Source organism: Urocitellus parryii, chromosome 4 (genome assembly GCF_045843805.1).
Source record: "Urocitellus parryii isolate mUroPar1 chromosome 4, mUroPar1.hap1, whole genome shotgun sequence".
NCBI lineage: Eukaryota > Metazoa > Chordata > Mammalia > Rodentia > Sciuridae > Urocitellus > Urocitellus parryii.
In genome coordinates, this window is record NC_135534.1 from 31536125 (window position 1) to 31552982 (window position 16858).

General features: G+C 34.5%; 1 protein-coding gene across 1 annotated transcript in view; it reads right to left on the minus strand.

Moving 5' to 3' along the window:
• Positions 1 to 1062: 1062 nt before the first annotated feature.
• Caprin1 (cell cycle associated protein 1) overlaps positions 1063 to 16858 on the minus strand; it is a 36928-nt gene continuing 21132 nt past the window's right edge. The window contains exons 7-19 of the mRNA XM_026404095.2: positions 16633 to 16770; positions 15241 to 15293; positions 15071 to 15160; positions 12382 to 12537; positions 12188 to 12296; positions 11039 to 11100; positions 9502 to 9612; positions 9166 to 9315; positions 7949 to 8099; positions 4015 to 4209; positions 3441 to 3541; positions 3036 to 3099; positions 1063 to 1489 (exon numbers count right to left, since the gene is read on the minus strand). Coding sequence (XP_026259880.1) covers positions 1425 to 1489; positions 3036 to 3099; positions 3441 to 3541; positions 4015 to 4209; positions 7949 to 8099; positions 9166 to 9315; positions 9502 to 9612; positions 11039 to 11100; positions 12188 to 12296; positions 12382 to 12537; positions 15071 to 15160; positions 15241 to 15293; positions 16633 to 16770 — 1445 coding nt within the window. The 3' untranslated portion in view covers positions 1063 to 1424. The remainder of the gene's footprint in view (positions 1490 to 3035; positions 3100 to 3440; positions 3542 to 4014; positions 4210 to 7948; positions 8100 to 9165; positions 9316 to 9501; positions 9613 to 11038; positions 11101 to 12187; positions 12297 to 12381; positions 12538 to 15070; positions 15161 to 15240; positions 15294 to 16632; positions 16771 to 16858) is intronic.

Here is a 16858-nt window from a genome sequence, read left to right on the forward strand (position 1 = left end):
CATATGGCTAATTCACTACTAAACTGTCCACCATCTCCATCAAACTTGAGGCTCTTCCCTATGCATCTAAGGAATCAAATCACCACTTTGAACATGAATGCCTCCATGAAGAAAGGGGAATTCAATTAGAATTAAATTAGACAAAAGATAAATGCAAGTACTACAGAAACAGCTGCTGGAGATAACCATAAAATGCACTAACAATGCATGGGGTGAATCACATAAGCTGCTAGCTGTGAACACCAGTGTTTCAAGATACAACTTTTATAAACATGTTTTTATTTGTTTTGCTTATACCATCAGAGCTGAAGCTACTGTCTGTCATTTCCCTAAACAGGGAAATCAATCTAAAACACATACTGGTGCTTTTCAAAAGATAGCAACTTTAAAAGGGTGGTAGCAGCAGGCATTTGATATCCTTCTTTTAAAAACTTTCAAGCTGCAGGAAAAACACGTGACCAAGAGTGTTACGATTATCCACTAGATTTTCAAAGTACCTGTACCAATTCAGGTAACGATACAAGATCCAGGGATTAGTGATGACAATGTGCATGTCATAAGGAATGATATATACTACCAATCCTTATAAAAGTCATTGTCTCAAAGAAGTTGTTAAGTGTTCAAAAGGTATCTAAATACTTCACATTAAGTACAGAAGCAGCCCATCCAGATTATATCCCATATTTGTTGCATATTTTTCAAAAAGTGCCAATCAAAGCCTGATTTGCAAGTTGGCTTTGTCTTAATACAGTATCAGCTGTTAAAAAAGCAGTTTACATGTGTTTTTAATCACAGTTGTTTGGCCGGATGAAGAGTGCTATGTCAAAGCTGGTAGCCACCCTTACATGTGTGACTAAGGACCCATGCATAATTTGGTATGCATCTAAACGTTCCGTGCTCCAATTTAACTGGAAAAAGTTGTGAAATGCAGTTGTTCTCTCAAACCACACTCCACTCCTTCCATCTTCCTTTCAAGGAAAATATTTTTGTTTTGTCAATTACCATTGAATTAAATAACTCTGGGGCTGATTTGTAGCTTTTATCCAATGTCAAAAAGTCATACTTGTTTTCTTCAAGTCACTTCAAATAACTATGGAGATATTATCACCCAAATAACTATGGAGATATTATCACCCCGTAAAGTATATTATGTTTTACTCCTAAGCAAGGGTGAGGAATCTGAGTATCATGTGCAAGGCTCAAGATGACGCTTAGGACAGAACATGCAGAGTAAAAATAGTTTCCTTCCATATCCAGATAATATAAAGCTGACAATTGTAGTCCTGTCTTTATGGGATGAAAACAGTCCCTTTACAATAAGTTTCCTGAAAGGGAGAACAAATAGATAATAACTCTTCTGGTAACATATTATGGTACACTGGCCAGTGTGTTTTTGGCGATTAAACATAATCCTGTGAATCAGATTAATTCACTTGCTGAGTGTTCATTTGCGGCATCCCTCTGTTGGGTCTTGGGGGCCCTCCACGACCTAGAAGACAAAAATGGCATTTGATTTTTCTTTCAAATATTATTTGTTCTGCCTTCAAGCAGATTTTCATCTGAAGTCAAGAAGCATGTGGGCAGCTTGTCACCACATTATTAGGTTTAAGAGGTCAATTCTTCTGCGTTCAAGTTTCACCTCTTGGAAGTTGTCATGCGCAAATTTGCTAATGTTCTCTAGCTAAAGGAAGGGTAGAGCTAATGGAGTATTCCACCAGTACTCATTCATTCATTCATTCAACAAGTATTTATTGAGTGCCTACTATGTGCCAGGCACTGTCATCAGGCGTTGGGAATAGATACAGCAGTGAAGACACACAAGGTACCTGCTCTCATGGAGCTCACATTCTAGTGTACACTCTAGCTTACATTTCAGTAGTAACATCATACTATCAAAATTAATAAAAGCACCAGAATGAAAACAGACCTTATTACCTAAACTGTTAAAAAGAAACTACATAACATTCAAAATTGTATAATGACTTGTAACAGATAAAATAACTTTTTACATGCTGTTAAAACAATTTTTGGCTATCAATTAACTCAACTTTCATAGAATATGCTACAAAGTGGGAAAGAACATGACCCACATTCACATGCAAATAATCTTTGATACTTCTAGTCAAGTCAGTAATTCCGGAGTGATCCATTAACTTAAAAAAAAATGCACCTTTTTTGCTGGCCGATTGCTATAGCATTCAAATCAAAGTACTTTGTAATTCCTCTTTAATATACATTTTATACATGTTATGGCCAATAGCTAGAGGAAACTTACTTGTTGTTTAACGTTCCTCAAACCAGAGAACCATTTAGAACTTCAGATTACATGAAATGCTAGATCTAACTGTGAAATAGGTGATCTTCCTGCCCAAATAGGAAGTAGTTTTGCAATAGTAAAAGACAAAACAGAAAAAACAATGAAAACCTAATTTTTAAGTACAGTTCAGTTATGTTAGTAAGAATTTGGGGGTTCCATTTTAAAGTTGGAAATAACTTGATATTTTGATCGCTAATAGTGGTCTAAAAGGTATTCAAATTTTAATTAGTTCTACCATTTCTAAATGGTTCTCTAAATGTAACTATGGCTTATTTGGCCATTAAAGGGGTTCTGGTCCTAAAATATAATATGCATGTTTCAAAAATGAAAGAGGAATAATAAATTTATATAAATGTTCAATCTCATTCCAAAAATGTCTTACAAAAATGTCTTAATAAGTACTTCCTAAAAACATTTAGCAGGTTTAAGGACCTGAAAAATAATTTCCAGTTGGAAAAACACTTTTTCTGAGGAAGAGAAAATGTTCTCATTTTCAAGACAATTTTATATAGTAACAGGGAAAGTCATTCAAAAATTAAAATTTGGATTCAAGATTATATTTTTTAGAAACAGAGCATTTCATTTAATCCCTAGCAACAAGTCTGGAAAAGATAAATGTATTCCTAACATGTAACCTACATGCAGACTATGAACAGCTCTTCCAAGGCCAGAACAGAAGCTCCACTTGGGAGCTAGGATCACCACCACAAAATATTACCTCGTGGGGCTCCCCGTGGTCCACTCTGCCCAGAGCCTCGCTTGAAATTCTGCTGATATCCATCCTAAAAGACAAGCTAGTTAGTACTGAAAAGACTTTTTAAAAAATGCTTACTCATCTAACTATTCTTACAATCTAACATTTGCATAATACAGAATTCTTATTCTTTGAAGACATTCCAATATCACAGCTAAAAGCTATTCTGTAATTACTGTACTTGTATTATTCTCAAAAATATTCCATGAGATATATACCTCTGCTCTCAAAATTCTTTGTCAGACTTTATTAAATGATCTACACTGAATTCTAAGAAAAGTCAATGTGATCATTTTCTATTAAAAATATCTTGGACACTATAAAATTAATCCCAAATTAGTTATTGAGATCCATCCTATGTTTACTTACCCGCTGATAACCAGAGTAGTCCCGGGGAGCACTGAACTGAGACTGTGTATAACCACTGTTTGGAGTATTAGAGAATGAAGGGCGGTAACCATCATATCCTCCTAAAATTTAGGACAAAAAATAATATCATCTTCACAAGGAATTTTTACTTTCTTATTAATGACAAAGGGAAGAATTAGAAAACCCTAAGTCATGCTAGTTCTAATCCCTTATGCTGACCCAATATGTTTTATAGGTATCTGTAAGTACCAATTGCTTTAGAACATGCAATTTTCACCCACATATGAAAAGATACACACATTAAAGGAAAAAAAACAAATCCCCATAAGGTCTAGTAATACACAAGACCATTCTCTCTCAAAAGACTGACAGTGATTTGAAAGTTTTTCTCAACTCTGTCATTTAAATAACTGAATACATATACACTTCAAATGTTTAAATTATACCCAAAGGATAATGCGGAGATGGCTATAACTCTTCCTTAAAACCATGATATTTCTATATATTTTACAAATCAGAAAAGAACTTGAAACAGTAAAAGGTATTTCAAACTTTTTTCCCCCGTCCTTTTTACCTCTGAATCCATTGGCAGGGCCCCGGTATCCATTCATCAAGCCTCTAGCACCACGGGAACCTCCACGAGACACACCACGACTATTGTAATAAGGTTGACTGCTCCGTGGAAATCCAGTGTTTTGCTGAGGAGGCTGCTGGTGATTACCAGTCACTTGATGGGGCTGGTCCTGGGAACCATGGTAAGTGCCAACCACTATAGTAAGAAAAATAGTTTAAATATTGTACAATAAACACAGATCACTACCATTTGTTCTCTCAAAAGCTTTCTGTAAGCACTATCTCCTTAAATTTTAGTTCTGCTTTTTAAAAAATTTACTTATTAATAGGAAAAACAATACATTAATGAAAGTCCTGTTTTTCTCCTTCACACAGATTAAATTTAGGGGTATTAAAGTTATCCAACAATGATTCCAAATCTTTGAAAGCAAGACATACAAAATTGTACCCTTTCAAACAGATGATTTGAAAACGCAAGTATTATTAACACCTTCTGAAAGACATCTACACTTTAGCAAAAGGGACCCACTGTAATTACTATGTGTGCCATTTAAATACTTCTTTCCATTATAAAGCTCCTAATTAGTATTTTTGTTTTCAAATTATCCTTGGAACTTAGTGAAATGCATAAATCCATGCTCTCATAAGTAAGCAGCAATATGGCAGAATATATCATCAATAACACGGCTAAATTAGCAAATGCCTCCGTCTTATAACCCACGATGCCTAATCCCATTTCAAAGTCTTCGAAATAACAAGTATAGCCAGACAGTTAAAGGGTAAACTAGCAACTCAACCTACTTGAAGGTAAGATTCTAAAAAGCTCACATTATCTTGCACAAAACCCTCCCTTCCACAGATAATTCTAGATGTAAAAAATTTCCAAAAACTAAATATTGTGGCACATATCTGGTATGACAATGTTCACAGGGAAGAAAAAACATTTGCTAGAAGTGCCTCTGGGAGGTAAAGAATAGTAGTAACAAGACAAAGGAAAGCCCGAAACATAGGAACAATGGTCAAATCAACAGCCTGCCAGAGATTTCCCATTTTGAAGTAGAGAGAAAAGGGTCTGTAACTCTTGAAAATATTTACTGAGCTATTTTATACCCTCAAGAAACTCAAGATACAGTTTTAGTTTTTAGAATTCTATTTTGCAATGAGAAATCTAGAGAATACCTAGCAAGAAGAGACATGCCTTTCTGAATTCCTTATTGCCCCAAACTATACTACTCAAGGTATAAACTTCTTACACAGATTAACTTTTTATACATTCCTCAAATTTAAAATTACAAATATCAAATACACATAAAATTTTCTATCTAAACATTCATTCACACGCATGTAGTCAAAAATTTAATATTCAAATCATTTATCAACAAGAAATTTATTCATTTTGGTCAAACCTCACTGCAAGAAACTCACAGCAGAACAATTCAAGTGTAACCTTTATTTTAAAATAGCAGAGCTACCATGTAAGCATTTGTAAAATATAAGCTTAATATTCTATAAAGAAAAGCCAAGCCATGTGCAGTGACACACACCTGTATCTCAGCTACTCAGGACACTGAGGCAGGATCATCACAAATTTTGAGCAAGACTTTTGTCTCAAAATAAAATTTAAAAAAATAAAGAACAAAAAAGGAAAATGCAAAGATCTTTGTCAGATCTTTTTCATGTTGTTCCTTATTATAATTCTCCATGTATAAGCTTTTTTCTAATGAGAAATGATAAAATAGGATAAATGTGTCACCAAAAGTGAGCTATGTTTGGAAACAATAACAAAAAGGTCTCTGTGAGTTGATATTTGAGCACAGACCTGAAAAAAGAAGAAAGCAATGCAAGAGCATAAGTTCAAGAAATCTATTATACAATAAGGTAACTAAAGTCAATAAGAGTGTATGGTATTCTTGCAAATCAAGAGTAGATTGTGTGTGCGCATCACAAAAGCTGGTAGAAGTATGATACGATATATGTGTAATTAGCTCAATTTAGCCATTTCAATGTGTATATGTACATGACATATATAGAGTTTTACACAAACATTTTTTGATCACTTAACAAAAAATGTCTTTTTTTTTTTAATAAAAATAAAACCAGCCATATAACTGTCAGTGGATGATAGTTTCATGTTAAAAAGAAAGGAAGTGTAAGGGTCAGAGAGAACTTTTCGGTGGCTGGTGTAGATATATAGGAAGAAAATGGACACAGACTAGGATAAAGGCAGGGACCAGATCAGAAACAATCTTTTAAACCAAGGTGTTTGAGTATCGTTTCTAAATGTAATGAGAAGGTACAGAAAGGTTTTGAATAGGAGACATCTGATGTACTTTTTTAAAATGATCATTCTGGTTACTGTGTGGACAATAGAGCAGGCTAAAAGAGTAGTTAGTCAAGAGAGTCAAAAGTTAAGTGACAACTCTAGTAGTCCAAACAGGATATGATTATTACAGTGGTGGTATGAAATTGTTCATAAGAACAAGATGGGGGCTGAGTATGTAGCTCAGTGGTAGAGCATGTGCTTAGATTGGACCCAGGGCTTTACACATGGCTCAGTGGGGAAAAAAAAAATTTTTTTTTTGAACAATGCTTATAATCCCAACTACTTGGAGGACTGAAGCAGGATTAAGTTTGAGGCTAGCCTCACCAACTAAGCAAGACACTGTCTCAAAGTAAATAACAAAATAGTTAAAAGGTTTGAGAATATGGCTCAGCAGTAGAGTATCTGCAATCAATCAATAAAGCAAGGTGTATAGACTCATTTTCATTTTTACTGTAAATGTTATAAATGTGTATTTCGAAATGGTAACAAAAGTTTATCTAGCTCAAGTGATTCAAAATTAGAAAATAACAAATAGAACACAAAGGGAAAAGAGTTTCGAATCCAACGACAAAGGGCAAATTAACCAGTCAAATGATATAGTTATTAATTTCATCACATCATCAAAAAGATGGCTAAAACATAAGTATTTCAGTGTAATATTTAAAGGCTTAAAATAAACCTGTACCACAATAACTTTCTGGATAGAGGATAAATAGATAAAGGAGCCCGAGATCAAGAAGCCTAGGTTATCATTCAGAAGCTGAGCATAAGCATAATTTGACAAATTTCTACCAGATTATAGATGATTCAACCTCCATATTAATTACAAGTATGAACATTATAGGTTTCGTTAAGACTTTACTACTGAAAAAAATTTAAAATGCTGATTCAGATCTATCAAGAAATGGAATAATTAGAAAATTTTGGATTTTTTTTTAAACTGGTAAGATTAAAACATTAACTCCTCACACTTTAGGAGGATTTGCTAGTTTGTTGAAGGATTCCACTAAAATTCCTAGGAATTAACCAAAAACCTAAAGAGGATACTCTATCTTACATATAAAGAAATCTAAATGTATCTATTCACATTATTACTATGATAGGCGTAAGAATTGGCCATATTATGAACTTACTTGCCAAAAAATATTGTTTCAACCTTGTCACCAAATAAAGTCACTAAAATTTATTCACAAATGTTACTAATAAAAAAAGAAAAAAAATCAAACCAATTCCCAATTCAACTTTATATAATTGATTTATTGCCATGTATCATGCATGGTAGCAGGGTCTAAACAATAAGCAATTATAAGTGATCTGAAAGATAAAAATTTATAGTAAGTCAAACAAGATTAATTCCAGTAAAGCTATGCAAATAAATATATTTATAAAAGCTCAGTGATCAGAGGAAAAAAGGCACAAGGCCTCCAAAACTGCACAAAATTCACACAAAGTATGGACCCAACTCAGGATTAGCAATGAAAATAATTCATACAATCCACTACCAAAAACAAAAACTTTTGGCCATCAGTACTCTGAAGTTTAAACTGTCCTAATACCATCAATAACTGTGTTGGAAAGCAAGCAACCAAAAAAGTGACACTGGTTTGACTACCTGTTTGAAGTTGTTCTTGCTGAAGCTCTGTTTGTTCCACTTGGTGAGGCTGACTGGAAAAACTCTGGTTGTAACTGGCCTGGTACTGATTTTGCTGTTTTAAAGTTTCTGGTTCATTTACAGGAGGAACAGGGGCATTCATATTGAACACCTGTTAAGTGAATAAATGATTAGTTTCTCCTTTATTACCTTCTTCGAATGTGGCAGATCTTGATGCTAGTAAACAATAACCCACAATGAACCTCAATGTGGGAAAATGTATGTATGTGTACATATATTACCATATAGCACTTAACATGCACAGCAGCCTTAAGCTTTTTACATATGAAAGATCAATTTTAGTTCCAAATGTAATATCACTTGTAGAAAATTATAAATTTATTTTTTTCCTTTTATTCATGTTTTAATCAAGTTAATACTTTAAGTATTTACCTCTTTAAACATCCCTCTCAGCATTGATTTAGCTGTATCCCAGATTACAGTATTTCATTATCATTGTTTTATAAAAACTCCCCAATTTAAAGATGCTTTGTTGAATCACGGTAAAGTATAACGTCTGAATTTTACTTGGAAATATTCCAGTAAATAAAAAGATTAAGCAAATAGAGCAAAATATCAACTACTTAAATCTAAGATAGGACTATAAAGATATTGTATTGGCCTACTTTTTGTATGTTTAAACTTTGTTAATCAAGTCAAAAGGGGAAAACTGACAAAAAGAAGATGGAAGGCTGGGCACGGTGGCACATGGCTGTAATCCCAGTGGTTAGGGAGGCTGAGGCAGGAGGATGATGAGTTCAAAGCCACCCTCAGCAACTCTGTGAGACCCTGTCTCTAAATAAAATACAAAACAGGGCTGGGGATGTGACTCAATGGTTGTGTGCCCCTGAGTTCAATCCCCGATACCAAAAAAAAGAAGATGATCCAAGTACACAACTAGTATGTTCAAATTTACCTTTGAGAATTCTAACAGAGTTAGATGTTTAATTAAATATAACCCTGGGCTGGGGACAGAGCACAATTGGTAGAGTGCTTGCCTCACATTCACAAGGCCCTGGGTTCAATCCCCAGTACCACACACAATAAACAAATAAATATAACCCTGCAGTTATAGTAGATACAGGTTCAAGATGTTAAATGAATCTTCTTTATTGACAATATAGCATGATTCATAGTACACACTAAGTAATTAACATTAGTTGAATTAATTTGCTTACCGTCTGCATGGATTGGAATGGAGCTGCATTTACATTGATTCCACTGCTATGTAAAGGTTTGCTTGTCCCAGCCTGAAATACCTGAGGCTGAGAAGCAGCAGGAAGGGATGATGATGCTGTAGCCTGGTCTGTGTTTAAAGAGATTGTTGCCTAAACACAAAATGAATAAATAGTTAGTGGTAAACTAACACAAAACTTTCTGTGTGTGTCAAGAACTCAACTATTTCATGAAAGCAATGTAGGTTCAAAAAGGCCACAGTACGAATGATAAAGTACCTTTGCCAAATTCATCAATAAATGCCTCAACAAGTTATATAGTCTTATAGTAGAACTTGCCTGAATCTGATCAATTGGTTCCTTTTGTGGCCGTTGCTCTGTAGCATGAGAAGGCTGGTACAAGGGTTGAGATGCTGTGTACCCCTCACTTGTGGATGAAACCAAAGGAACCTAGACAGAAATTGAGAAATCAGGTTTCTTTCTTCTTACAAAACTGAATTTCAAAAAATAAGCCTGCGGGGCTGGGGATGTGGCTCCAGTGGTAGCGCGCTCGCCTGGCATGCATGCGGCCCAGGTTCAATCCTCAGCACCACATACAAACAAAGATGTTGTGTCCGCCGAAAACCAAAGAATAAATATTAAAATTCTCTCTTAAAAAAAATTAACAAAAAAAAAAAAAATAAGTCTGCTACTACTTGGGCTGGGGTTATGGCTTAGCAGTAGAGCACTTGCCTAAAATGTGCAAGGCCCTGGGTTTGATCCTCAGGATCAAGTAAAAATGAATAGAATAAAATAAAGGTATTGTGTCTAACTACAACTAAAAAATAAATATTAAAAAAAAAAAGAGTGGAGTCAGAATTTTTTAAAAAAGTAAGCAGCCTACTAAATGGGTTGGGATTGTGGCTCAGTAGTTGAACGCTGCTTGCCTAGCATGTATGAGGCACTGGGTTCGATTCCTGCAACCACATAAAAAAAATAATAAACAAAGGCACTGTGTCCATCTACAACTAAAAAATATTTTAAAAATAAAATAGAATAAGCCAACTAGGCTAAGTGTGGTAACCCACACTTGTCGTCCCAGCAACCGGAAGGCTAAAGCAGGATGATTCCAACTTCAAGGCCAGCGTGGGCAACATAGCAAAATCCTGCCTTAAAAATCATCAATAAAGGGGCTGCGGATGTGGCCCAAGCGGTAGCGTGCTCGCCTGGCATGCGTGCGGCCTGGGTTCGATCCTCAGTACCACATACAAATAAAGATGTTGTGTCCGCCGAAAACTAAAAAATAAATATTAAAATTCTCTTTCTCTCTTTAAAAAAAAAAAAAAAAAACAATAAAAGGACTAGGAATGTAGCTCAGTGGTAAAACACCCCTGGGTTCAATCCCCAGTACCAAAAAATAAATGTGTTAAAAAATAAATAAATAAACCAACACTAATATTCATAGGGCTAAAAATTGATACACTTGTGAAAGGAGAAATTAATGACTCCATCTCTGAATTTATATAAAAAACCTAACAATTGCAAAAAATACATATATTTTTTAAATCTCAAAGTAAAATAAACAGTTCATTATGTCCTTCCAGATTCTAATGTGGCAAAACCTGTTCTAAATTTTACAATTATGTCTGAATCATGTCTTCTGAAAATCTGCTTAGTTTAAAATTAAAAAGCACACTTCATTTTAATAAACAATTATAAACACAAAAATTACAATTAAAAAATAATCAAAAGAAAAATAAATACAAATATAAAAATAAAGACTGGTAACTACTCAAGCCAACAGAACTTGAACTCTAATCAAATGCATGCCTGATATTCACAGGCTGAAAGAGAGAGACCTAAGAAACAAAACATGAAAAATATGTATCACTTTTACCTGTGTAGCTTCTGGTTGTACAGGAACTTGATTAGGCTGAGCAAGCCTAGATTCAGAATGAACTGAAAAATCAACAAAAACTATTGTTACACAAAATCAAATTTCTTAAAGAGATGTCTAAATACCTTTATTATGGCTGCTAACGGCAAATTTCTATGACCAAATTATTAATGATATTTTGGTCAAGACAAAAAGAAGATGCAAGGCCAGGCACAGTGGCACACGCCTATAAACCCAAAGGCTGAGGCAGGAGAATCTCGGTTCAAACTCAGCCTCATCAAAAGCAAGGTGCTAAACAACTCAGTGAGACCCTGTATCTAAATAAAATACAAAAATATAGGGCTGGGGATGTGGCTCAAAGCCCGAGTGCCCCAGAGTTCAATCCCTGGTACATTAAAAAAAAAAAAAAAAAAAAAAAAAGACATGAAGTGTACAGGTGAGATTTTAGCTTTTAATAGAACATTTTGGGGTTTGCTGGTAGTGATTATCAGTTTACTCTCAAAATTGCTTTCATTTTGTGTTTTGGAAGAGTTGAAGATGTCAGTAAGAAAATATATGAAAAGAGAGAAAAACAAGAATCACCGTCAGTGTTATCCATAAGACAGCCTGTTAGTATAGGAAAAGGAACACTAAGCATACTCAAGAACTTAGATAATATTCAAATAACAATCTTAGCATTATAAACTACAATATATTCCAAAATTTTGGGGGGCTGGGCTCAGTAGTGGAGTGCTTGCCTAGCACGCATGAGGCACTGAGAGCAATCCCTATTATTGCACTCCACAGGAAAAAACAAAATATAAAATGCTTTAAAAAGATATCTAATTGCATCTTATTAATAACACCCACTGCTGACCCTTGTCATTTCCTAAACCATGGTTAAATAGATCATCAAAAATCAATAATAGGGCTGGGGGTGTGGCTCAGGCGGTGGCGCGCTCGCCTGGCATGCGTGCGGCCCGGATTCGATCCTCAGCACCACATACCAACAAAGATGTTGTGTCCACTGAAAACTAAAAAATATTTTTTAAAAAAATTCTCTTTAAAAAAAAAAAAAGTTAAGCAAGCATTAAAAGAAAATATCTCTGTAAACCCTGAAACCACTAGTGGGTCCTATATTTTATCTCATAAAAATGTACTATTACTAACCAGGAGGGCAAACCAGTTGGGGCATGTCCATGTTTTGTGTTGGATTCATAGGTTGTGCAGATACAATGGCAGGATCAAGTGTCTGGTTTTCAAAATCCAGCATAGAATCCTGTAAGTTAGAATATAATGAAATTAAGTCAAATAGTGGGAACACTTAAATCTTCTATTATAGTGTTTTACTAAACCATACTTACCTGTATAAAATTATAAGGCCCCTGCATTTGTGCCATAAGATCTTGTACTCGCTGTCTTCTCACTAGAGGATCTGCCTGAGCCACAGGAGTCAAAGAATGAGGCTCTGGTACTGAAGGAGATGCAGCCTGAGGTTGCTGCTGGAGTGAATTTACTACCTAAAGTGGAGAGAAAGTGTTGAAAGAATAAAACTCCGCTCATTATATTATTATTAAGTGGTCCTCAAGTTACATTTGCCATCTATACAGCAAAGACAACAGGCTTTGAAGTAGTTACTCAAATAGACAACAGTATACCACACTTAATGGCATCACTTCTACCATATTCTCAATCTCACAGGATACTATATAGCATATCAAATTTACTTTATGAACTGTTTTCAAAGAGAGATTCCCTTTGCTTTATTCCAAAAATAATGTACTTTGCTTAAACTACTATTTCCTCTATAGTAACTTAATCTATGTTATTATATATATCATATATATCTACATCATGTGTGTGTATATATATATATATGATAGCATTTAAGAAGTATTGGCTATTATCATCAAAATTTTTATTTCTTAAATTTCTTCTTCCATTTAACAAGGTAGGATCAAACTCTACCATCCAACCTAAACTGTTACAAAAGCCAAGTTCATTCTACCAGTCTTTCCCCCAACTCTAATAAATTTCCTTCTCCTGGTTATGGTTCTCAACAAATCTCTAGTCTGCTTAGAAATCCTTACTACTTTATTACATCAAATTCATACTCTGGTTTTTAAGATCATGAAAATTATATCTGTTTAGCCTGGAGAAATCATCTTATTTCCTTTATAAACAAAAGGAAAATCACTAAGATAAAAATCACTAAGCTATTAATTATAAACACCAACTTATCTGTCTCACCAACTTCAGATGTTCCAAAAATTCCCAGAATCCTATATGGTTAGCCCTTAAAAGACCCACTGACCAGATATTAAGAACAAATCATTAACACAGTGGTTAAGTACAATAATATGCATGTCAAATAAAATGCAAATATTTAACTTCAATGCACTACATGTTAGTTCTCAACCTTTTCCTATAGCAACACAAATCTTTGTTTGTTATTAAAACAAATATGCTAATAATTCACTTCTTCTCTCTCCTACCCTCAAACATACACTGTTAACCCAGGGATGCTGTACCACTGAGCTACATTCCCAGCCACTTTTATTTTTGATTTTTGAGACAGAATCTTTCCGTTTCCAAAGCTGTCTTGCCCTTGTGCTTGGCCTCCTGAGTCATTCAGAGTACAGGGGTGTGCCACCATGCCCAACTTTCACTTCCACTTCTATATCCATTTTAAAACATACCAATTACCTGACTCCACTAAAACATATAACTACTTATTCCACCTAATTAGCACACCTCTTATACAACTCATAACACTAAAGATCTTTTTGATCTGTACTTCTAAGCCTCTTGTAACATTTTTGAAATGCATTCCTTATTGGCAAACATACGTTATTTTGTTGTTAGGGTTACACAGGAATAGTATTTTCATCTCTATTAAGTATCCTTCTGGTGTTAGTTGTTGATAGACCTTTATTTATATGCAGTACTGATAATCGAACCCAATGCCTCATACATGCTACGCAAGTGCACTACGACTGAGATATAGCCCCAGGCCCAAGGCCCAATCTTTTACCATTTTATCAACAGTGCATTTTGATACTTCAACATAGATCTGAAGGTATACTTTTGGAGAATAATCTGATAGCAGAGAAACACTACCCACAGCTTAAAAGTATTTCCTACACTTTGGAGGTATAAAGGAGACACTAAGGGCTGGGGATGTGGCTCAAGTGGTAGCGTGCTCGCCTGGCATGCGTGCGGCCCAGGTTCGATCCTCAGCACCACATACCAACAAAGATGTGTCCACCGAGAACTAAAAAATAAATATTAAAATAAATAAATAAATAAATAAAAAATAAAATAAAATAAAGGAGACACTAAAAGTGGATTTTAAAAGGCTAGGACCAGTGCTTGCCTCACATGCTCAAGGCCCTGAGTTCAAATCCCAGCAACACACACACACACACACACACACACCTAGGACCAACCAATAAGGTTTTTTTGGTTTTGTTTTTAAATCTCTTATAGTAACAAGGCACACCAAGGAGGAAATTCAAGTACAAGTACTAAGCTAGCTTTTCCTCTAACTTATGCCAGGATAAGTTCTCTATTCTGAGAGCAGAGAGAAGAAATACGAAGAGGGCCAATGAACTACAGATGAGGACCTGAAAAAAATGCTTAATGAGAGAAAAGACCAAGAAACATGAGGAAATCCAAAGCCTGGTGACCAAAACAGCATTAGGGCAAAGAAGTCCTCCAGAAGACACCCCATCTTATTCCCAAAGAGGTGGATTCTTTTGAAGATACCAATATGGGAGATCAGATTTTAACAGATCAATCTGAAGTAAGAGACCCTAATTCTCTACTTTTGACAGATTAATTCATAACTTTGTATAAAACAATTTTTTATAATCAAATCAGTAAGCAACAATTCTAGTACATATACACAGGAATAAATGAGTGATCTTTAACAGTCTTGTATAATGAGTTTGTTATTATAATAAAATGCTGAAAAAAATCTTAGTTGGTCCTCAGGAGAGAAAAAATTACTGAAGACAAAAACAATCACCTTGTAATACAGAAAATTCTTACCTCAACTGTTTCAACTGTCCACTCATCTACCACCTGCTCCTTTTCACCACTGCTGAACTGTGTTTCTGCCATAAATTGTCTATTTACATACTGCAAAGTAAAGTAAATGTTTGAGATGTCGGTTTGAGACACAGAAAGGTAAAGGTAGCATAAAAAGAAAAAATTCATACCTCTGTTGATTCAACTTCACTCTGTTCAGTGTATTCTTCTGCTGGCTCAGGTTCTAAAAGGTTAAAACATGATAAAAAAGAGGATTTTAATTCAATGAAAATAGTTTAATACTATAATGGTGGATTCTTATCTGTTCAAACTTATAGAATACACAATGCCAAGAGTGAACTCTAATGCTCAACTGGATTTTGGGTGACATGCCAAAGTCAGCCTATCAATTGTAACAAATGTACCACTCTGGTGTATGGGTAGAATTAAGTGGAAAATCTCCATAATCTCTGTTCAATGTTCCTATGAAACTAAATTGCTCTAAAAAATATTCTAGATTTTAAAATGATACAAAAAAACCAACAATTCTTATTTAAAGTCCAAATAATAGTTCAACATCTCAATCTTTTAAGGTCCTATATTTCACCATTTTTATAGTAACCTATTTAGAAAATTTTCTTTCCCTTTATTGCAAAATAAATTACTTTAGTATTAGTAAAGATTATTCTACATGGTGTATAATGTAAATACGGAGCTAGCACATTAAATTCCTCTTCTATTCTCTTAAGTATAAAGCAGCATACAAATTAAGATCTTATTCTCCATTTTAACATATTTCGTAGGAAAAATAAAACACTGCCCTATATTGTTGATCTGCTACTATCAACTTCAACAATGTACTTCTGGTTTCAACTTTATAACTAACACTTGTACAATGATAACCATGAACTTGGTACTTCATACACTTTGCATATTACATTCTAAATGGAGAACCCGAGGTACAAACAGCTTCAATAACTTGTCCTAAGTTCTATATCTGATAGGCACTGAAGCAGAGATTTGAACCCAAATAGTCTTGATTCTAGAACTCATGCTTTTACTATTACAAAATTTATGCTCTGACAATGTCCAATGTACTCACAATTTTACTCATTTTAAAAGTAGTCACAGTATCTAACATAATTTAAAATATTCTATTAGGTATTAAAAATCACTTAGAAAAGACCGCGTCATTGACACATTAGTGTCAAAATCATAAAACAAATTATGGAGTGAATATTTCAAGGAAGGACTTTATTGTTCGTTTTTTCTCTGAGAGGGAATTACTCTTGGTATACTTTAACATTTTGTCACACTTAAAAGTTTCTTTCGGGACTGGGAACACGGCTTAGTGGTAGAGTGCTTGCCTAACACATGTGAGGCACTGGGTTCAATCTTCAGCACCACATAAAAATAAATGAAATAAAGGCATTTTGTCCACCAACAACTTTAAAAGAAATTTTAAAGTTTCTTTAAAAATTTGTTTTTATGTATATAATAACTAAATAAGTAGAAAACTTGTAGCAAAACAAAGTAAAATTCAGAACTCTAAATCAAAAGTTCATATCTACCTAGGTACTCACCAGCTTCGGCTACCTGGTCTTCCACTATAGGTGCAGAGGCTGCCTCTTCCTCTTCACACAGCCCATTCTGGTGGTTGTGGGTGCTATCAAAGTAGTTTGACTGAAAAACACGCTCAACAATTTCCTTTAGAGCTTTATCTAAAAAAAAGAATGTGAATTAGAAAGTTAAGAGTATCAGATGAGCAAAGATTCAACATTCTACAAATACTGTGAGAAGAAAAACACC